Source organism: Mustela lutreola, chromosome 6 (assembly GCF_030435805.1).
Source record: "Mustela lutreola isolate mMusLut2 chromosome 6, mMusLut2.pri, whole genome shotgun sequence".
NCBI lineage: Eukaryota > Metazoa > Chordata > Mammalia > Carnivora > Mustelidae > Mustela > Mustela lutreola.
In genome coordinates, this window is record NC_081295.1 from 7,465,406 (window position 1) to 7,482,442 (window position 17,037).

Below are 17,037 nucleotides of genomic sequence, written 5' to 3' on the forward strand. Positions count from 1 at the left end.
GCAAGCAGCCCGACACTGGCTTGATCCCAGGACCCTGGGATCATGACCAGAGCTGAAGGCAGATGTCCAACCGACTTAGCCACCCAGGCGCTCCGAAGCAAATTTGTCTTATTGATCTGCCGGAAAGTAAGCATGACCCGCACTGGTGCATTCCAACACAATCCTCTTAGGGAACCTTTACTGTGCATATTTAGTGAAGGATTTCTGGTACTTACAAAGGGCAGCATGTGACGAGAAGGCTTCATGTTATGATGATGCTTTAGTTCTTCTCAAAACCCCTCACTCGAAATAGGGCCAGGGGAGGTGGCAGTCGGCAGAGTTGTGTGCACGGCTCTGAGTGACCATGCACAGTGACCTTCCTCTCCCCCCAGAGCTATATGGGACCTAGGGAACTGGCCGCTGTGGACATCCCAGGTGCCAGGCTACCATCCCACCCAGCCAGAGAACCAGAGAAGAAGCACTTTCTAGCCTGGGGCCGGAGGGCTGCAGTGGGTGCCTCTGACTATCTGCCTACACTCACCAGAGACGCTCCCTGGGCAGCAACCTGCCCTGTGGGAACACAGAACACACCAGTTCCGACAACACAGCTCAAGCCGTCACTTGCCTCCAACAACGCCTCCTACCCACAAACAGCAACAAATAAAACAGTTACAACCTCAACCGGGAAAGGTCTTTTACAAAAAATGCACGTTAAACCAGCCTTGGATACTGCCAGGTTTTCGGCCCGTGCCCTGTTTTAGGGAAGTTCAAGATCCCAGCCCAGCGGTTCTCCGCTCTGTCTGCAGCAGCCCGTGGAGACTGAGTCACTCTGGGTCCCGCAACCCCGGCCCAGACCAGGCACACTCAGGACTTGGGGGTCAATTTAGCGACAAAGAGTGAGAAGTCGGGGATGATGTAGGCTCAGGGCCTTCCCTAAGCACACGACCTTGAGTAGCCCCCTGAGCCACTGAGACGGGGCTGGAGAGTGTCAATTCCAGGTCAAGACGGGAACAAGGAGCCCTGGGAAGTTTTGCCCAAGCTGGTAGCTCTGACCTTGCACCCGGGATCTTTCCTTGGTCTTTATTACTAAGTCCCCACTGTAGCAGCTCGACAGTGGATCCCTGCCATGTCTCTCAGGGCTGGAATCTTGGTGGCCTGCCCAACAAAAGCTTCCTTGGACCTACACGTGTGTTGTTCCCTCTAATTCCCAGACCCAAGCTGCGTCTCTGCGTCAGTTTCCTAAGTATCTTCATCAACAACTGGTCACTCAGCGCTTGGGAGGGAGGGGCTGACAAGGGGACAAGCGCTGTGCCCGCATGAAGTGTATAAGCCTCCCATCAATGGCACACAGCAGCTAGGATTCCCTTTTGTAAGAATCTGAGCTTGGCAACATCTCTAACAGCAACCTGCCCATCTTCACACAATCAGCAAGGCGATGTTCTCACCCACTCATATGCCTTCGAGATAGGCCTCACTAAGCCCATTCAGATCTAGAATGTGATCATTTCTTCATAGAATTTTGCAACCATAAATGGTCATATCTAAGCATTTATACAGCAGTAAATAAGAAGGCAATCCCATGTGGTTTGATAACACATTTCACTTGGTTTTGTTTAAAATCAAAATTCTTCTGCGTGTGCCTTATACACATACATACCGGATAGGGGTCACAGAAATCCTATTAGGTTGCTGCGTGACCAAGAAAAGGAGGCCCCAGATCAATCTATCACCTCATTACAAAGTTACCAGGACACAAAGAACTTCTGTGGGGTAGAATCTTGGAACAAGTTCTTTTATTCTACAGGAATTCCAAAATTTCTTTCTTTCTTTGACTTTTTAAAAGTTGAGGCCACATTAATTTTCGTTTCAAAATAATTTTCTCCTCTACCCTGGATAGTTAATATTTTTAATTATCCCCATGACTTCCATATGAGCATTTGTTTTGAAAACACTCATTTGAGAACAAGGAAAGGGAACTAATTTCTCAATAGATGTCTATAAAACACTGATTCTAGAAAATCATCCCTAGTAAATGCACACACTGTTTGCTCCCACACTCTTTCAATTCCCCTAAATGTACTACAATCCATCTTCGGAAGAGGAGGGCCTGGCACCCATCCCTTCTGTTTGTGTCTCCGAGGCTTTGGCTTATGGCGTCCCTCCCGGGGAGTGGAGACACACACGCTGTCTTTCGTCTTGTGCCGTGGGCAGCGCAACGCGTCCAGTTGGCAGAAGCCCCGTGAAATCAGAGCCGCCCTGTGCGTACGTGGGACCTAAGCAACAACTGAGAAAGGCGTCTGAGACATGAGACACTGTCAAGCGGAGAAGATGAGGAGGACACGTAAGACAGGAGCTGTGCTCCTGGGGGAGCCTCCATCCCGCTCCTGGGAGGGGGTCTGGGTGGCTTTAGGGACGCACTGTCCAGGTACCCAAGCACATCATGGATATCCTGTCTTCTCTCGGGAGGGTTGCACTACCCTTGGCCTCTTTAGCTCATGAGGAGGTGGCCTGTGATTCCAGAATCGCAACAACACCCCCAGCAAAAACTTTCAGAGGCTTCAGATTTTGTTAATACCCAACAGCCTCGTGGGTCCTACTGCCTAAGAATCAGGGCTAGTAATCTCTTTCCCATCCTCACCTGCCAAGGCCTTAGCTTCCTCTAACTTCTAGAGAGACCTTACTTGGGCCTCTCAAGCCGGGTATAACTGGATTGATGGCATTTCATAGAAAACCACCGTTTTTCAAAAACCTGCCTCTGTGTTATGCAAGCAGCCATAAAATACACTTTGATTCCATAGAAAATAACACGGTATCCCATACTATGAGATGCTCATTTAAATCTTAGAGGTGAAACTCTTATTTCTGCATTATGAAGTCAAGAAAAATTAACAATTCTATCTCGAAACAGAACTGCGAAAATGACTGACAGCACCCCAACAAGAGAAAACTCCCCGATCCTTTGGGTGGAGAGAGAGAGTGCTGGTTTCCTGTCACCTGTACCCGGGAGGGCGTGTACATCAAACATTCATGTTCTGTACCCGGGAGGGCGTGTGCATCAAACACTCATGTTCTCTGAAACCTCCGAAGCTTGTCTCATAACTATTTTCTAGAAAACACAGACTCCCACTCTTATTTTTAGCTTTTATTACAAATAAGAACAACATAAGTAAACAAAACCCAGAAAAGAAATGTTATATTCCCCTCTAAACCTTGGCAGAATTTCTTTAAAATACTTAAATGTTTTAACATGTTGAGCTTTCAGTGTTAAGTTTTAATGGCTGAGTGTTAATGATCAGATAATTGAGGCCAAAGGCTGTGAGTCTGGACAGGCTGGTGAAACTCCAGTTCATTTTTCCATATTACTGTCCCCACTTCTGACCCCAGGGATCGCTGTTAAAATGGAAAGCCAGAGATGCACCTGTCACTTGGTTATCTCCCCTGCTCCTGCCTTACAGCAATCCTACAAGGAGTCACTTGCCTCCTGAGACAGGATCTGACAGCATCCTAATCACCTACGTTTCTGAAGTCCAACCTACCTCCCGTGGGCATTTTCAGTGTGTGGGTGGCCTATGGTATGCCCCCCTCAGATTCCCCCCGAGGCCCCAGGGACTAAAGTCAAAGCGAAAGAAGGCAGGATGGGCACCTGGTTCAGAGGGAAGGGACACACATCCCCCGCAGCCCCTCTGCTCCTTGCAGACATCACTCACACCACACCGTGCCCACCAGGAAGAAAGGTGCCCTGGGGGGGGGGGGGCGGAAATCCATCCTGATTTCCAGAAACTAACACCTCTAGGCTTTAAGTGAGCTTCATTCCAAGACATATTCCCACTCTTGTGTGAATGTGACAACTGTGAGCTCAGGAATTAAATACATCAGGAACCCAAAAGTGAATTTGGTTTTAGAGTAACCAGGACAGAGGAACCTTGGAAATCTGTTGGCAGTTGACTGCTTTCCTCTGAAGAGGAAGCAGAGGTCCTGCTGATGTTGCCCACTGTCTCTAGTAGCCCACAGTAAACCGAGATGGGGCTCTGAGTCTTGGATCAGCTTCAATGAGTAATCAGAGGCCTCGGTCCAAGCTTTTAAAAATATCCAACAATAATCATTATGCTTATTCCCTGACATTCATTTTTAATTTCCCCTAAACACAGTTTTTGAAGTTATATTACTGAATCAATCTTACACTTCGAATGATGTGCTTCACAAGACCCCCACTACCTGCAGAATTTCATGCAAGAATTTGTGAAAATCATGTCTCTCATTCGCCTTACTGGCCCTTAAACTGCATCCCACAATGCTCCTCTTGATACCGCACAAGTGCCAGGCCCCAAATTGCTTTGTTTTATTCCAAACACAGACCAGTCCCTGAAAACCCATGTTACGGATTCCTCAGCCAGACACCATGGCACGGACCACATCTGTCGTTTCAGAAAGCTCCATCAGGAACCTTAAGGAACTCTGCCTTTTCCTCCTAGAGGAGAAATAAACGTCCTTCCTTGGCTACAAGTCAACAAAGGAAAAAAGGAGGAAGAGTGTTAGAAAGGTTTTACTTTGTTCTGAGAGGTAAGCAGTGTCTGCCCGCCCCCCGCCCCCCCCCCCCCCCCGCCAGCTTTGGAGGGCTTAGCACCTGGTCTCTGAACTGTTGAGAGCCAGGCCCCCGTATGCCCCTTGCTGACCCGGGCCCTGTGCCTGTGCCCAGAGGCTTCTGGAGTGTGGCTAGGTTGAAGACACAGATGTGCCAAAAAGTGCCGGGACAGCTGAACACATAGCCTTTTCTGCACAGTGAACGTCAGCACATAACAATTAGGGCCCCAAAGAGCCAGCAGTTCTAGTCCCTGGTTCCCTCTGTGTTCCAGGTCACATCCCCCAAACTAGGATTCTGGGGACAAGAGACAGGAGCAGGGGTATGGTCTGCTGCCCCTCCGCTCTGGGTGGGGGTTGGGGGGAAGAGGCAGTTTCTACAGGGCCGTAGCCCCTGAGGATTTGCCAGAAATCATGGGTGTGAGGGGAAGCCCGTATGTACAATGCTATTCATGAAACAGCAAACACTTGGGAATAAAAGTAGTGAAATTTGTGTAAGATCCTCACTGAAAAAACAAAACACTGCTGAGAGAAACTGAATTATGCCTAAGAAAATGCAGCAATATTTCAATTCAAATGATATCAGATATATCACATTCAATATATCAAAGTTGTTAAAATGTCCATTTTCTCTAAATCAAAACATAGAAGTACTGTGAAAGAGAAAGAACAAGGAGCAGCCCTGTTGGGGAGAAGAGCTTATTTTAATCTATGAAGATTAAACAATTTCAGGGTTGGCTTAACCAACGTTATAAAAGGGGTCAAATTTGTCACCTAACCCTTTTCACACTGACTCACTAACTGACCCACAAAAAATTGTTACACACCATGTAATTTCATCACAAATACTTACTGAACATGGTCTCCACCCTCAAGAAACCTGCAGTCTGACAAGGGAGGTCATGATGAACACAATCAGCAGGTGTCTGGGGAGGGTTGCAGGGGGCGGGTGGAAATTATGAAGGTACTTCTAGAACAGGTAACTCCTAGCTGCATAATGGAATGGTCATGGGGCGCCTGGGCAGCTCAGTCAGTTACGTGTCTGACTCTTGGTTTTGACTCAGGTCATGATCTCAGGGCTGTGAGATCGAGTCCTGCATCAGGCTCTGCACTCAATGCAGAGTCTGTTCAAGATTCTTTCCCCTCCCCCGCTCACCCCCTCTTCTCCTCCCCCTGCTTGCTCTCTCTCTCTAAAAATATATTTTTAAGAAGCTTAAAAAAAAATGGAATGGTCATATGGAGAAAGAAACAAGGTATTTTGAGAAAAGGAAACAGCATGTTCCAAAGCCTGGGGAGAGCAGCTGGACATGTCCCAGAGGGGCTGGAGCACTGGGCATTGAAGAGGCCAGGGGCCTGTCGGGCCATAGACGCCCATGGACCAGGACAAGGTGGCCCCGTGACCAGACCAAGGGGAGCATTGTCTTGAAGGAACAAGCTTCCATACCATTTAATCAGGTGCATGCAGCCTACAGGAAATATACCCAAATGTTGTATCAGTCAGAGTAGGCTCACTCTAAGAGTTGCAGCAAACAACCCCAAATCTCAGTGGCTCAATACAAGAAAGTTGACTTCTCATTAATTTCCCGTTCCCATGCAGGGGAGCTGGAGGGGGCAGGACCGGGACTCCCCTCCCCACAGGCTTTCAGGAATGGATCTCCTTCTGTCTAAGGACTCCACCACATCTGAGCGCTTCAGCATTTTCTGCTGGCAGGTGAAGGAAGCAAGGGAGAGAGTGGGATTATCAGAAGGAAGGCTGTCTGGCTGCAGGCCTGACAGTGCCCCATATTACTTCTCCCAACTCCACTGACCAGGACTCTGCCTCATGACCCACCAGCGGCAAGAGAAGCTGGGAAATACGACCTGGTTCTGGGTCAGGAAGGTAAAATGCAGGGTATTCTCTGCACTAAGGGCAAATTAGTGTCCAAGAGATGTGTTTTGTTTTGTTTAAATATTTAAGGCAAGTTAATTTTGCTAGATTTGAGTTCAGCAAACTATAGCCCCAGGGTCAGATCTGACACACCACTTCTTCCCTCTCTCCCCATTACCCCTACCCAGCTCAAGAGTCTGTACATGTTAACAGAAACCAGTACTTCTGCACATGACTTCTGGCCAGGCACAATGACAGGCACTCTGATGTAGATAGATGTCAGACCAAGCACTGTGGTAGGTGTTATGACTTCCGTTCTAGAGCTGAGGACACCAAGGCTGAGGCAGGTTCTGTGACTTGCCCTTGAAGTTGAAATACAGAGGAGCTGACATTTAGGGCCAGATCTACTGAATCCCAAAGATACATCAAAACATATAGACATATATATCAATGTCTTATCTGTTAAGATATCCCACTTAGTTGTGCCCCTACCTCTGTGAAAAGCTCCACTCTACAGTGTGCCAAAACTCGCCGGGAGTGTGGTTCAGCTGTGAGCACCCTACTCTCATCAATTACAGGACTTTATGGTCAGCCACATCTGGCCAGCCCGTCTCTGATAGATTTGAGTTCAGCAAACTATAGCCCCCACACCACTTCCTCCCTCTCTGCCCATTACCCCTACCCAGCTCAAGAGTCTGTACATGTTAACAGAAACCAGTACTTCTGCACATGACTTCTGGTCTTGAAGCTATCTACAGATAGCTTCAAGCTTTCTGTAGGTGAATGGCAGCATTTCACCAGATAAAATCTGGGGCTCCTGCCTTCAGGTAAAGAGACGATGCTTCTGTCCCAAAGTCTACAGAGTGAGTTCAGGGGAACCGGCACTTGTTTCAGTCACACATAAAGCAGTTCCACTCACGACATTCTCATCACACTCCTCATAAAGAAACACCCAGTGCATCTCCACGAGTTCCCATGGACCACCTGCATGGGCTTTGTATGCCTGTGAAAAATGAAGATGCCCTGACCCCACCTCAATCTTTTGATTCCAACTCTCTGTGGGTGGGTGCCAGGAATACACACCAACCAGTGCTCCAGAGGGCATTTAATAAATGGCTACAGGGAAAATGATAATGAAGACAAGAGAGGGAGAGAATGAAACATCCTGTTCCTCATATATTCCTCTCCCATTCCTCCTTGTCCTCTGAGGTTGAGGTCAAGGTCAGTGCCCATTCTGCCTTGATTTATAGTCACTCAGAAGGTATCCATTCACTACACCTATCACCTCACCTCACTGGTGATGAAAAATAAGGTTCAGCATAAAATATAATTTGTGTTGAATTACTGGTGTTTCAGGAAGTGGGGGAAAACCACACACCTCTGATAAAAATAAACAAACAACAGTGATAGATTCAGCTGTTGTAAACTCACCCAGGAAGTCTGGAAGGGAGAAAATGATTCCAGATCAGTACTGCCCCCCAGCTCCTTTCCCCCACAGGAAAATCCTCTCAGGTTTCCCAAAGAGATCAACCGCCTGAGAGCTTACAATCAACAAACACCAATCACAAAACATATGACAAACAGCAAATGAAAGATTTAGAACCCCAAGGGTTTCAAGTAGTATAAGTACCAGATACAAACTTTAGAGTAATCATGTATAAAACACTTAAAGAAATTGAAAAATGGGCAAGAAATAAGAGACTACCAATAAGTGGCCAGGCATATTTGATAGATTACAAATATAACTTCAACAAATGAGAAAGATAATTGTTGAACTACAAAGTTGAGTGGATGAATTAAATAACAGAGCTGATACTGCTGAATATGAAGGCAGTATTCTAGAAGGTAGGTCTGAAAAAACATCTCAATGATATATATAGATAAGGAAGTGGAAAATATGAGGGAAACATTAAGAGTCATGAAGGATAGCTAAAGAAGGTCCAACTTATGTCTAATTAAGGAAAGAAGAGAACAGGAAAAGGGAACACAGAAGAGACACTGGCTGAGAATTTCCCAAAATTCAGTTAAAGGTAATACAACAATTGGTTCATCCAGTGACTATCTTTTGGATGTCTATTATGTGCCAGATGCCTTTTAGGGCAATATGCACCAATCTGGGCAAAGAAAAGAAATACCCACTTAAATACAACCTTAGCAGAAAGGACAGTGAGACTGACAGCAGATTTTTCCAACGCAAAATGAAAGCTGTAAGACAGAACTAACATCTTCACAGGGCTGAGGGAAAACAGTTGGCAACATGGAATTATTTTCCTAGCAAAACCAGTCTTTTAAGAATAATGGTGAATAATGGCCGGCTTGGTCAGTGGAACATGTGACTCTTGATCTCTGGGTTGTGTGTTCGAGCCCCATGTTGGGGTAGAGATTACCTATTTTTTTTTTTTTTTTAAGAATGAGGAAACAAAGACATTCCCATATAAACAAAAACTGAGAACATGGACCACCTAGAGATATGCACTAAAGAAAAATTTTAAAGATTTATATCAAAAGGAAGGGGGAAATGGAGATATTGTATGAAATGATGAGCAGTGTAAACCCAAGCATGTGTGATCTACACAGAGCCCATAAATTAAGACTAAAAAGAAAGACCTAGGATATTGGCTACAAACACCTGTGATACACGAGGTGAGAGACTGAGTGAAAGTGTTGAAACTTCCTAAATTGTTGAGAAGATTGCAGTATTAAATTTAGGTGCTGTTAAGTAAGCATAGTAAAATGTCAAGGATAACCACTAAAAGAGCTGAAATAAAGGATCTAAATTCCAAATAAGTAAAGGAAGGAACAAAATAGAATAAGAAAAACAAATTGAAAAATCATTTTTTAAAGGGAGGAAAAAAGCATAGAAATAATATGTATAATAGAATAATATGATATAAGAAAAATATGAGAAAATATGAAAAACATACAAAAATAATATATAAAATTCTATATATTATATAATATGAAAAATAATATAACAAGCTCAAATATATCAATGAATAAAATAAATGTAAAGAGACTATGTGTACCAGTTGAAAACAAAATCAAGTTATATGCATTTTATAAGAGATACATCTAAACTCTTAGAACATGGGAAGTTTGAAAGTAACGGAAACAAAAGATCCAACAGGTAAATATTAACTAAAAGAAAGGTGAAGTGGCCACATTAGTATGAGACAAAATACAGCAAGACAATATAATTCACAGATTTTAGACAGGGTCTCCAAACACGGACAAAAGGTTCAATTCACTATGTAGGTTACAAGCAAAATCTAAATTTGTAGATACACACACCCAATAAAATTGCCCCATGTATGTAACTTTTTAAGCCTGCTGGAGATACAGGGAGGAACTGACAGATGCTCCAACATAATAGCTAATTCCAGTACTTGTTAATCTCAACAGACCAAGCTAACGGAAAGTTAATTAAAATCTAGAATATTTTAAGAGCACAAGAAACAAGCTTCAAATATGGGATGTCTATAAACCCTGCCCCCAATAGCTAAGGGCTGCACATTCTTCTAGAACATGTACAGAACATTTATGAAAATTGACCTCTTAAAGGCCAAAAAGCAAACTTCAATGAAGTCCAAAGAAGCAGCATCACACAGACCATGTTCTCTGATACACCAAAGCTAAACTGCAAGGTAACAACTAAAAAAGATAAAAAACGTCACGGGCCAAAGATGAAAACATAATGGAAATTACAAATACCGAGAATAGAATAATAATTGAAACCTGCATTTCAAAACTTGTCAGGTATGGCCAAAAAAGTACACAGAAGGAGATCTATAGCTTTAAATATTTATGCTACAAAAGAAGAAAAGTTGAAAATAACTGAGATATGCATCAAACTTCCATTGAAAGAAGCATCCCAAAAGTCAATCTGGGAAACAAGAGCAAATAATAAAGAGGAGAAATTAATGAGATAAAAAGGAACAGTGACCTATGTGGGTCTTAGAAGTAATGATGAAGCAGATGTCCTCCTGGTGAGGTTGATTCAGCAAAAAACGAGGGAGGCCCCAATAATATCTAGCAATAAAAGCGGTGCCGAAGCAAGATCTTTCTCCAGTGCCCAGAGCATAGCAGAGACTGAGCCCAGACTAAAACGTGGGTCTGGAGAGACTTGCCACACTTGACATTCAGGAAAGAGAGGATGCTGGCACCTCTGATGTCTGTGGGTTAACCGACTGCGTTGGCCTGTGTCGTGGGATAGACGAGTTAGAGCAAAGCAGAGACACGTGAAGCCCTACAAAGCCAAGCTGCCCCACTCTCCAGGGTGGCAGCTACTTCCCTCATAAGGGCATTCCTTTTACTGGGGGGAAATGACCTGGAAAGGAAAAATGAGACTGATTCGGACTATTTTTAAAAGGTGCTCTGAACCCAGGTTCACTGAGGCACTAAGGAGAAGCTCTTTTTCTTTCCTTCCTTCTTTTTCTCCTTTTTTAAAAAAATTTCCATTTATGGCATACAAGCAGACATTTAAAAGTCCTAACATCCATTTCAAAGACTCACTCCTAGGCAAGGAAGTGAAGTGTGCGGGTGGAGGAGGCTCAGACTTTCCTGCGTTCTGTCACGCTCTACGCTGGCCAGCATCTGACAAGCACGCAAGGCTGAGACGCAAACATTAGAAAGTCCGCCCTGAGGAAGTTACCTATCAGTGAAAAATCTACTGCCTCATCTTGAGCAAGAGGAGTAAGAGAGGGGCTGGACTGAAACAGCCCTGCACTAGGCATTGACTTTGACTTCATTCCTTGGAGCCATTTCGCTTTGTAAGATGGAAAAACAGTGGGTGAGTTTCAGGCGCCCACCCAGTACTGTTCATGTCAAGAGGAGCGAGACATTCCTGGCTGGTCTGGATGATTATGGCTGACTGTGCTCCTCCTGCTACGAAATGAAATACAATGGCAGATTGGCCAGAAGAAAGAAGTAAATATGAAGGTTCCAAATAATTTCCTGCAGCTTCTAAAGTGCGCGTGCTTATTTTGGGTGGACTCGTCCCCAAGGTTTTGAGCACTACCTAGAGGAACGGAGAATGATTCACCCTCATGACCCTTGGATCTCAACCCATCTGGGCCACTTAGAAGATCTGGGACTCTGGCAGGTCCTTCCACATCTCCTGACTCAGGTACCTCTTCTACAAGGCTAGGACAATGATATCTCCCCCCACGGGTGCAATAGCCATATGGGGACATTCTGGAATCTGGTCTGCCCTTCCATCTTCGAAACTCTTTCAATTCACCTCCTTTCCATGATTAATACCTTAATCTTTAAATCTGTAGAAACACATTGGGTACAGTGTGAACCAGAGATAGAAGTAAAGTTCCTTTAATCCCGATGGAATATGAAAAAACAAAAACTAAATGGACCATCTTCAAAACCAAAGCCAGTGAAGTGAGAGCCAGGCAGAACTCTGAGAGAGAATGAGTTGCTCTGAATGGTTGTATTTCCTGAATGGATGGCGGGGGAGGGGGTTCTCCTAAGAATCAAAGCATTAAAAACAAACCAGAAAAAGTGACCAATTTGGGATTAAAAAAAAAAAAAAAATCTCTCCAATATACTTCAAAGACCTGTTGGTGGCCTTCAGCAGTGCATGCTGAGTGCCATTCTACTTTTCCTTGAAAATTTTCATTGTTGTTCTGGGCACCCTGAGCATCCATGCAGCCATAACACCGGTGGCATCTGTAAGACTATAAAGGGCTTAGTCCAGCCTCTCATTTTACAGATGAGAAAGCTAAGCCCTGAGAGGTTAAGTGACTCAACCAAGCCACACAGCTAGCTGCAGACAGTACCACACCAGGTCTCCTGACCTTCCACTTTCCACATTGCCTTTTGGGAGCCACTGACCTTCATAAGATCACCTGTCCCTCCTTGAAATAACCCCAGGTCACCTGAAACAACCCCAGAACCCCAGAATATTTCGCAAGTATCTGTCCGGGCACTAACTCACAGATTTCTATGTCTCCCTTCTCTGATGTCCAGGGATCACACTGGCTCACAGAAACCCCACTTGAGCGCATGTGCGTTTCGCTTTGAGGGCTCATTTTATTCTCTGAGGTTTAAATGTCTTCAAAAATCCAGTGTCCTCTCTCCAAGGCTTATCTTCTAACTTTCCTGGGAAGTAAGGACTAAGCAGCCATGCTAAATGGGATACCAGCAGCCATCGAACAGCTCGGAGGAAGTACTAGGGATAATGCCCGGTCCCACTGTAGTCCACACCCTGTCCATTTCATCTATGAAATCCCTAACAGCAACCCCACGTAGTTTACGAAGCAGTTGCCATCATTACCCACAGTTCAAGTAGAAATTAAAGTACCCCGAATACACAGACACATTGCCTGGCTGGGTGGCCACAGGTTTTATCTCAACACCACTCAGCATAGGACCATACACACATGGCACTATAGAACATGTGTGACCTCAAAGATCTAGAATCCCAACACCAGAGAGATGTGGTCAGTATGAACAGTGATGGAAGAGGCATCACTAATTTCATATCTAGAGTTTTCCCTCTTATTCAAGGAAGTGCTTAAAAAACGTTTATGACAATAACTGAAGATAAAAATGTTTCTTTCCTAATTTGCCAGAGCACATTCAATCATTTTTTTAGGAAATTAAATTGATCTCTGATTGCCCATGAAGTTCAAAGAAACGGCTGGTTGCTGTGACCCAGCCTCCGTGGAGGCAGTCCCCACAGCTAAGGCACAAAGATGAGGAAGAAACTGTCATCCCAGCCCAGCGTGGCAACAGTGCTTCGGCCAAGGCTGAGCGGCCGCTAACCAACGCGCTGTCGTCCCAAACACAGCCAGGCGGCTACCCTGGGAAGGGGGATCTGCCTTGTAAGGTTGTAGCCCTTTCTGCTGCCTTCCTGTAATTTACTAACACGAAAAAAAAATTAAATTAAAATTAAAACCCTTCATGGAAACCCACAGCTTTCCCAATTTCTCTGAGATGTTGCTCTTTGCCCCAGAGCAGTTTTGCTAAAATCATGCCCACGGAGAGTCTTGACCTCTGTCCCCGTGCACTTCCGATCATCTTTTGGGCAACCAGTTGACGTTCCGCCCTTCCTTTAGCCCCTGAAGACCACAGAGCAATCCTGCCCGGCCCAACCAAGTTTCTCGCCCCAGGGGCCGCGGGTCTCCGCCGCGAGTGGGACCGTAATTTCCCACTTTTGCCCTAACCACCCCGACGACAACGTCCGTCGTACGGGACGCTCGGATGCCCGAGGAGGTGCGTGCGGAGCATCCGCGAACTTAGCCCCTGTCCCCACCCGTGGTTCACACCCGAAAGCCAAGCATCTCTCGGTCCGCTCGCTCGCAGAGGGCAATCAGCGACACGTTGCCCCGGCCTGTCGCGCGCGGCGCTTCGAGAGCGGGCTGCCCCCGGTCGGTCCCCAGAGGCCACAACAGGTGCCAGCCTCCCCGGGCCGGCGGCCGCGGAGGCCGGCTTCCCGCCCTCGCCGCGTCCGGGGGGCAGCAGGGCGCCGTCCCGTCGCGCGGGCCCGCCGTGCCCACCCGCTTACCTCGCTGACGATGGTGGAGTGGGTCTGGGCGTACCGCCAGCCGCCCCGGCACGGCACGAGCGGCGCCGAGCGGTTGGGGAAGGCGGCGAGCGGGTCGGCGCAGCTGAGCGCGTCGGGCGCGGCGCTGGCGTTGGCCGCCTCCAGCAGGTACCGCCGGCAGCTGCCGTCGCCGCGGCGCTCGGGGGGCGCCGTGCGGTTCCACTCCTCCTCCGGGCTCCAGCCGCAGCGCTCGGCCAGCGCGGCGGCGCTCGGGCCGCGGCACCAGTAGCGCTCGGGCTGGCTGCCCAGGAAGACCACGCCGACGAAGAGGAAGGCGAAGGTGACGCCCGTCAGGCACAGCAGCAGGAACACGCGCCGCTGGAAGCGCCCGAACTCGCCCGCCCTCTGCAGCGCCTCGTCGAAGGACGGCATGGTGCGCGCGGCCGGCCGCCGCCGGGCCCGACTCCGCGAGCGCGTCCTGCCGCCGGCCGCCCCGCCTCCGAGTGAGCGCGGGCCCCGCCGGCCGCCGCCTCACCCCTGCCGCTCCCCACCCCACCCCCCGCACCCCCCTCCGCACGGCGCTCCCGCCTCACAGCCCCGGGCGCCGCGCCAGCCGTCGCCGGCCCTGCGGCCCCCGGGGCCCTCGCGCCCGCCGCCCCCGCCTCCCGACCTCGGGCGCCCGCGGCGGCCCGGGCGGCGCTCCCCGGGGACGCGGCGGCGGCGGGGTCGGGGTGGGCGCGCGGCGGTGCCCGGGCGGCGCGGCCTGGCTCGGCGCCACCGCGCGCCGGCCACCCGGCCCGGGACTGCGAGTGACGGGCACAGCCTCCGGCCTGGCGCGGAGCTCCATTCGGTCCCTGCCAGCAGCCTGCTCTGCGCTCCGCCCCGGGTCGCGCGCCCCATCGGAAAGTTCCAGGGTCACCCACGACTTTCTGGGCTCCTCGGTCGCGGCCTCTCGGAGGTCTCGAGGGCAGCGGGGGGAGGGGGCGCACGGGAGGGCGGGGGACGAAGGACGTGCGCTCCGGGTCCCGCCTGTGCCCGGGGGACACCCCCTCCAGCCCTCAGTGCTCAAAGGCCGCTTGGCGACCCACTGCCGAGCCGGATCCGGGGGCGGGGGTGGATTCTGGTCACATCTAAGAGGTCGCCCAACTTTTTCAAAGACGCAGCTGGGCAATCTAGAGTTTCAGCCTCTCGTTCAGATTCAAAGTGACAAGGGACCTCCAGAGGGAAACAGGTTTTCTCAGCCGGGGCCTTCAGACTGACTTTCCGGGCCTGAAATCGCTCAGAAAGGGTGTTTGGTTGGTTTGAGGGTTGGTTTTCACTTCTTCATCCGCTCCCAGAGGTCCACAGAGCGCGTCCGCACGGGCCTCCGGCCTCCGGGACTCTGCTTGCGTCCCTTTGCGCTGCTGTGCGCGGTGCTCGGTGCTCGGTCTTCGCCGGCCGGCTTGCGGGCCGCCCCCGGGCTGCAGAGCTGACCGCGTTCTCCCTGCCGGGCCCGGCCTCCTGGCTCGCCCTTGTCACCTGAGAATCTCTCTAGCTCTTCTCCCCAGACCCACGCCCCATCCTCAAAAAGGCTTTGTGCCTTCAGCTTGCTTTTCTTGGAGGGCTGAGAGGTTCCCTCCTTCCAGAACAAGAACTCTGGAGCCAGGAGGCTCTCTTCAACCTTTCCCTCACCCCCTCATCAGCCTGTGACCTTGGGCAACTTCCCCGGGCCAGCGGGGCATTCTCACCTGTCAAATGAGGCCAATTAGTACCCTCCTGGGTCTCTGTAAAAACGGAATGAATTAACATATTATAACATGTATAAAGGGCCGGGAAAGTGTCTCATGCATGTAGTCTATAACCTGTTTCGGGTGGGCTACTGTTGCTGGTGTTATTTGTGCTGAATTAACTCTATGTGGGCCGCAGGGATGTCCTTAGCATTACAGGTGCTGTGTGGACTAAAACTCCGGAGAGAATGGGGGGCACACAGCGGGGATGCTCTGATTGCCGGTTTCTGTTGCTCTCTTGTTCCTTGATCTTAGCTACTAAAATAAAGCATATCTATCACCATCCATCACCAAGTTAGCTAGCAGTCACTCTTGGGTGGATGTGTCTCACCCTCGGGGCTCTGGCCCCTATTTTTAACTGCCCCCCTGGGCCCCAGACTCAATCTGTCTTCCTCCCACCGAGCTCTTCCTCCTGCCCCTCCTTGTGGTGTAACGGTGGCCCAGCCCCAGGCTCTGAGTCTCCGGACCCTCGCAGCCCCCCTGAGTGTGCAGGCTTTTCCTCCAGCCGCACCTCAGCTCGCTCCACCGCCCGCCCCCACGCGTGACACACACACACGCGCACAGGCCGTCCTTCCTAGCGCCCTTCCCTGCTTTCTCCGTCTCGCAGATGCATTTCCCTATCCCTTTGTTTGCTGTAGATCCCACGTGTTTATCTTAGCTGTGTTCCTCCACTAGAATGCAGCTTCCGTGAGGGCAGAAACTTCTGTTTTGTTCACTCCATGCTCCCACCACCTGAAGAATGCCCGGTTCACCGGAGGTGAGCATACCTGACTGCTTCTTGACTCGGCCCCTCAGGGTCCCCCACCAGAGCCCCTGGGGGTTCCTCACCAGCAGCTGGCCTGTGGGCCACGGCCACGGTGTAGCTCGCGGAGCCTGTCTTGCCTTCCAGGTTAAATCTTGTCTCACCCTCCCTTTAAAGGTCCCAACCTATGTCCCTCACCACTGGTCCCCTCCTGTAGCAGCCAAACATAGCTACTTGCTAATCCTCAAATCCTTCTTGAACTTTCCTAAATTGATCCCTGTATACACAAAGTTCCCTCTTCCTGGCATATCACTCGCCTGCCCTTCCCTGCCCACTGCCCAGCAAGGCCGGGCCGGAAGGGGGCAGCCGGTCCATGAAGACTACCCCACCCCCGCGGCCACCTTCCTTCCCAGGTAAAGCCCTCTTCGTCTGTGCTCTTCACACATCTAAGAACCTTCTCACAAAATTTCACTACCTTTTCCTTTGGGTTGTATTTGTTCGAGTATTTTAATTTTTTTTTTTTTTTAATGTAGTGTATGGTCAAGTAGACCTAGAATATAGCTAATATAATGGAATTTGAAGCCAAACCTACTGGGTCCAGATTCCC

At 49.0% G+C, this 17,037-nt stretch overlaps 1 protein-coding gene across 1 annotated transcript in view; it reads right to left on the reverse strand.

Annotated features, from left to right (window-relative positions):
• SLC22A3 (solute carrier family 22 member 3) overlaps positions 1-14,429 on the reverse strand; it is an 89,096-nt gene extending 74,667 nt beyond the window's left edge. Inside the window, exon 1 of the mRNA XM_059176608.1 lies at positions 13,944-14,429. Coding sequence (XP_059032591.1) covers positions 13,944-14,354 — 411 coding nt within the window. The 5' untranslated portion in view covers positions 14,355-14,429. The remainder of the gene's footprint in view (positions 1-13,943) is intronic.
• Between the last annotated feature and the right edge of the window lie 2,608 nt (positions 14,430-17,037).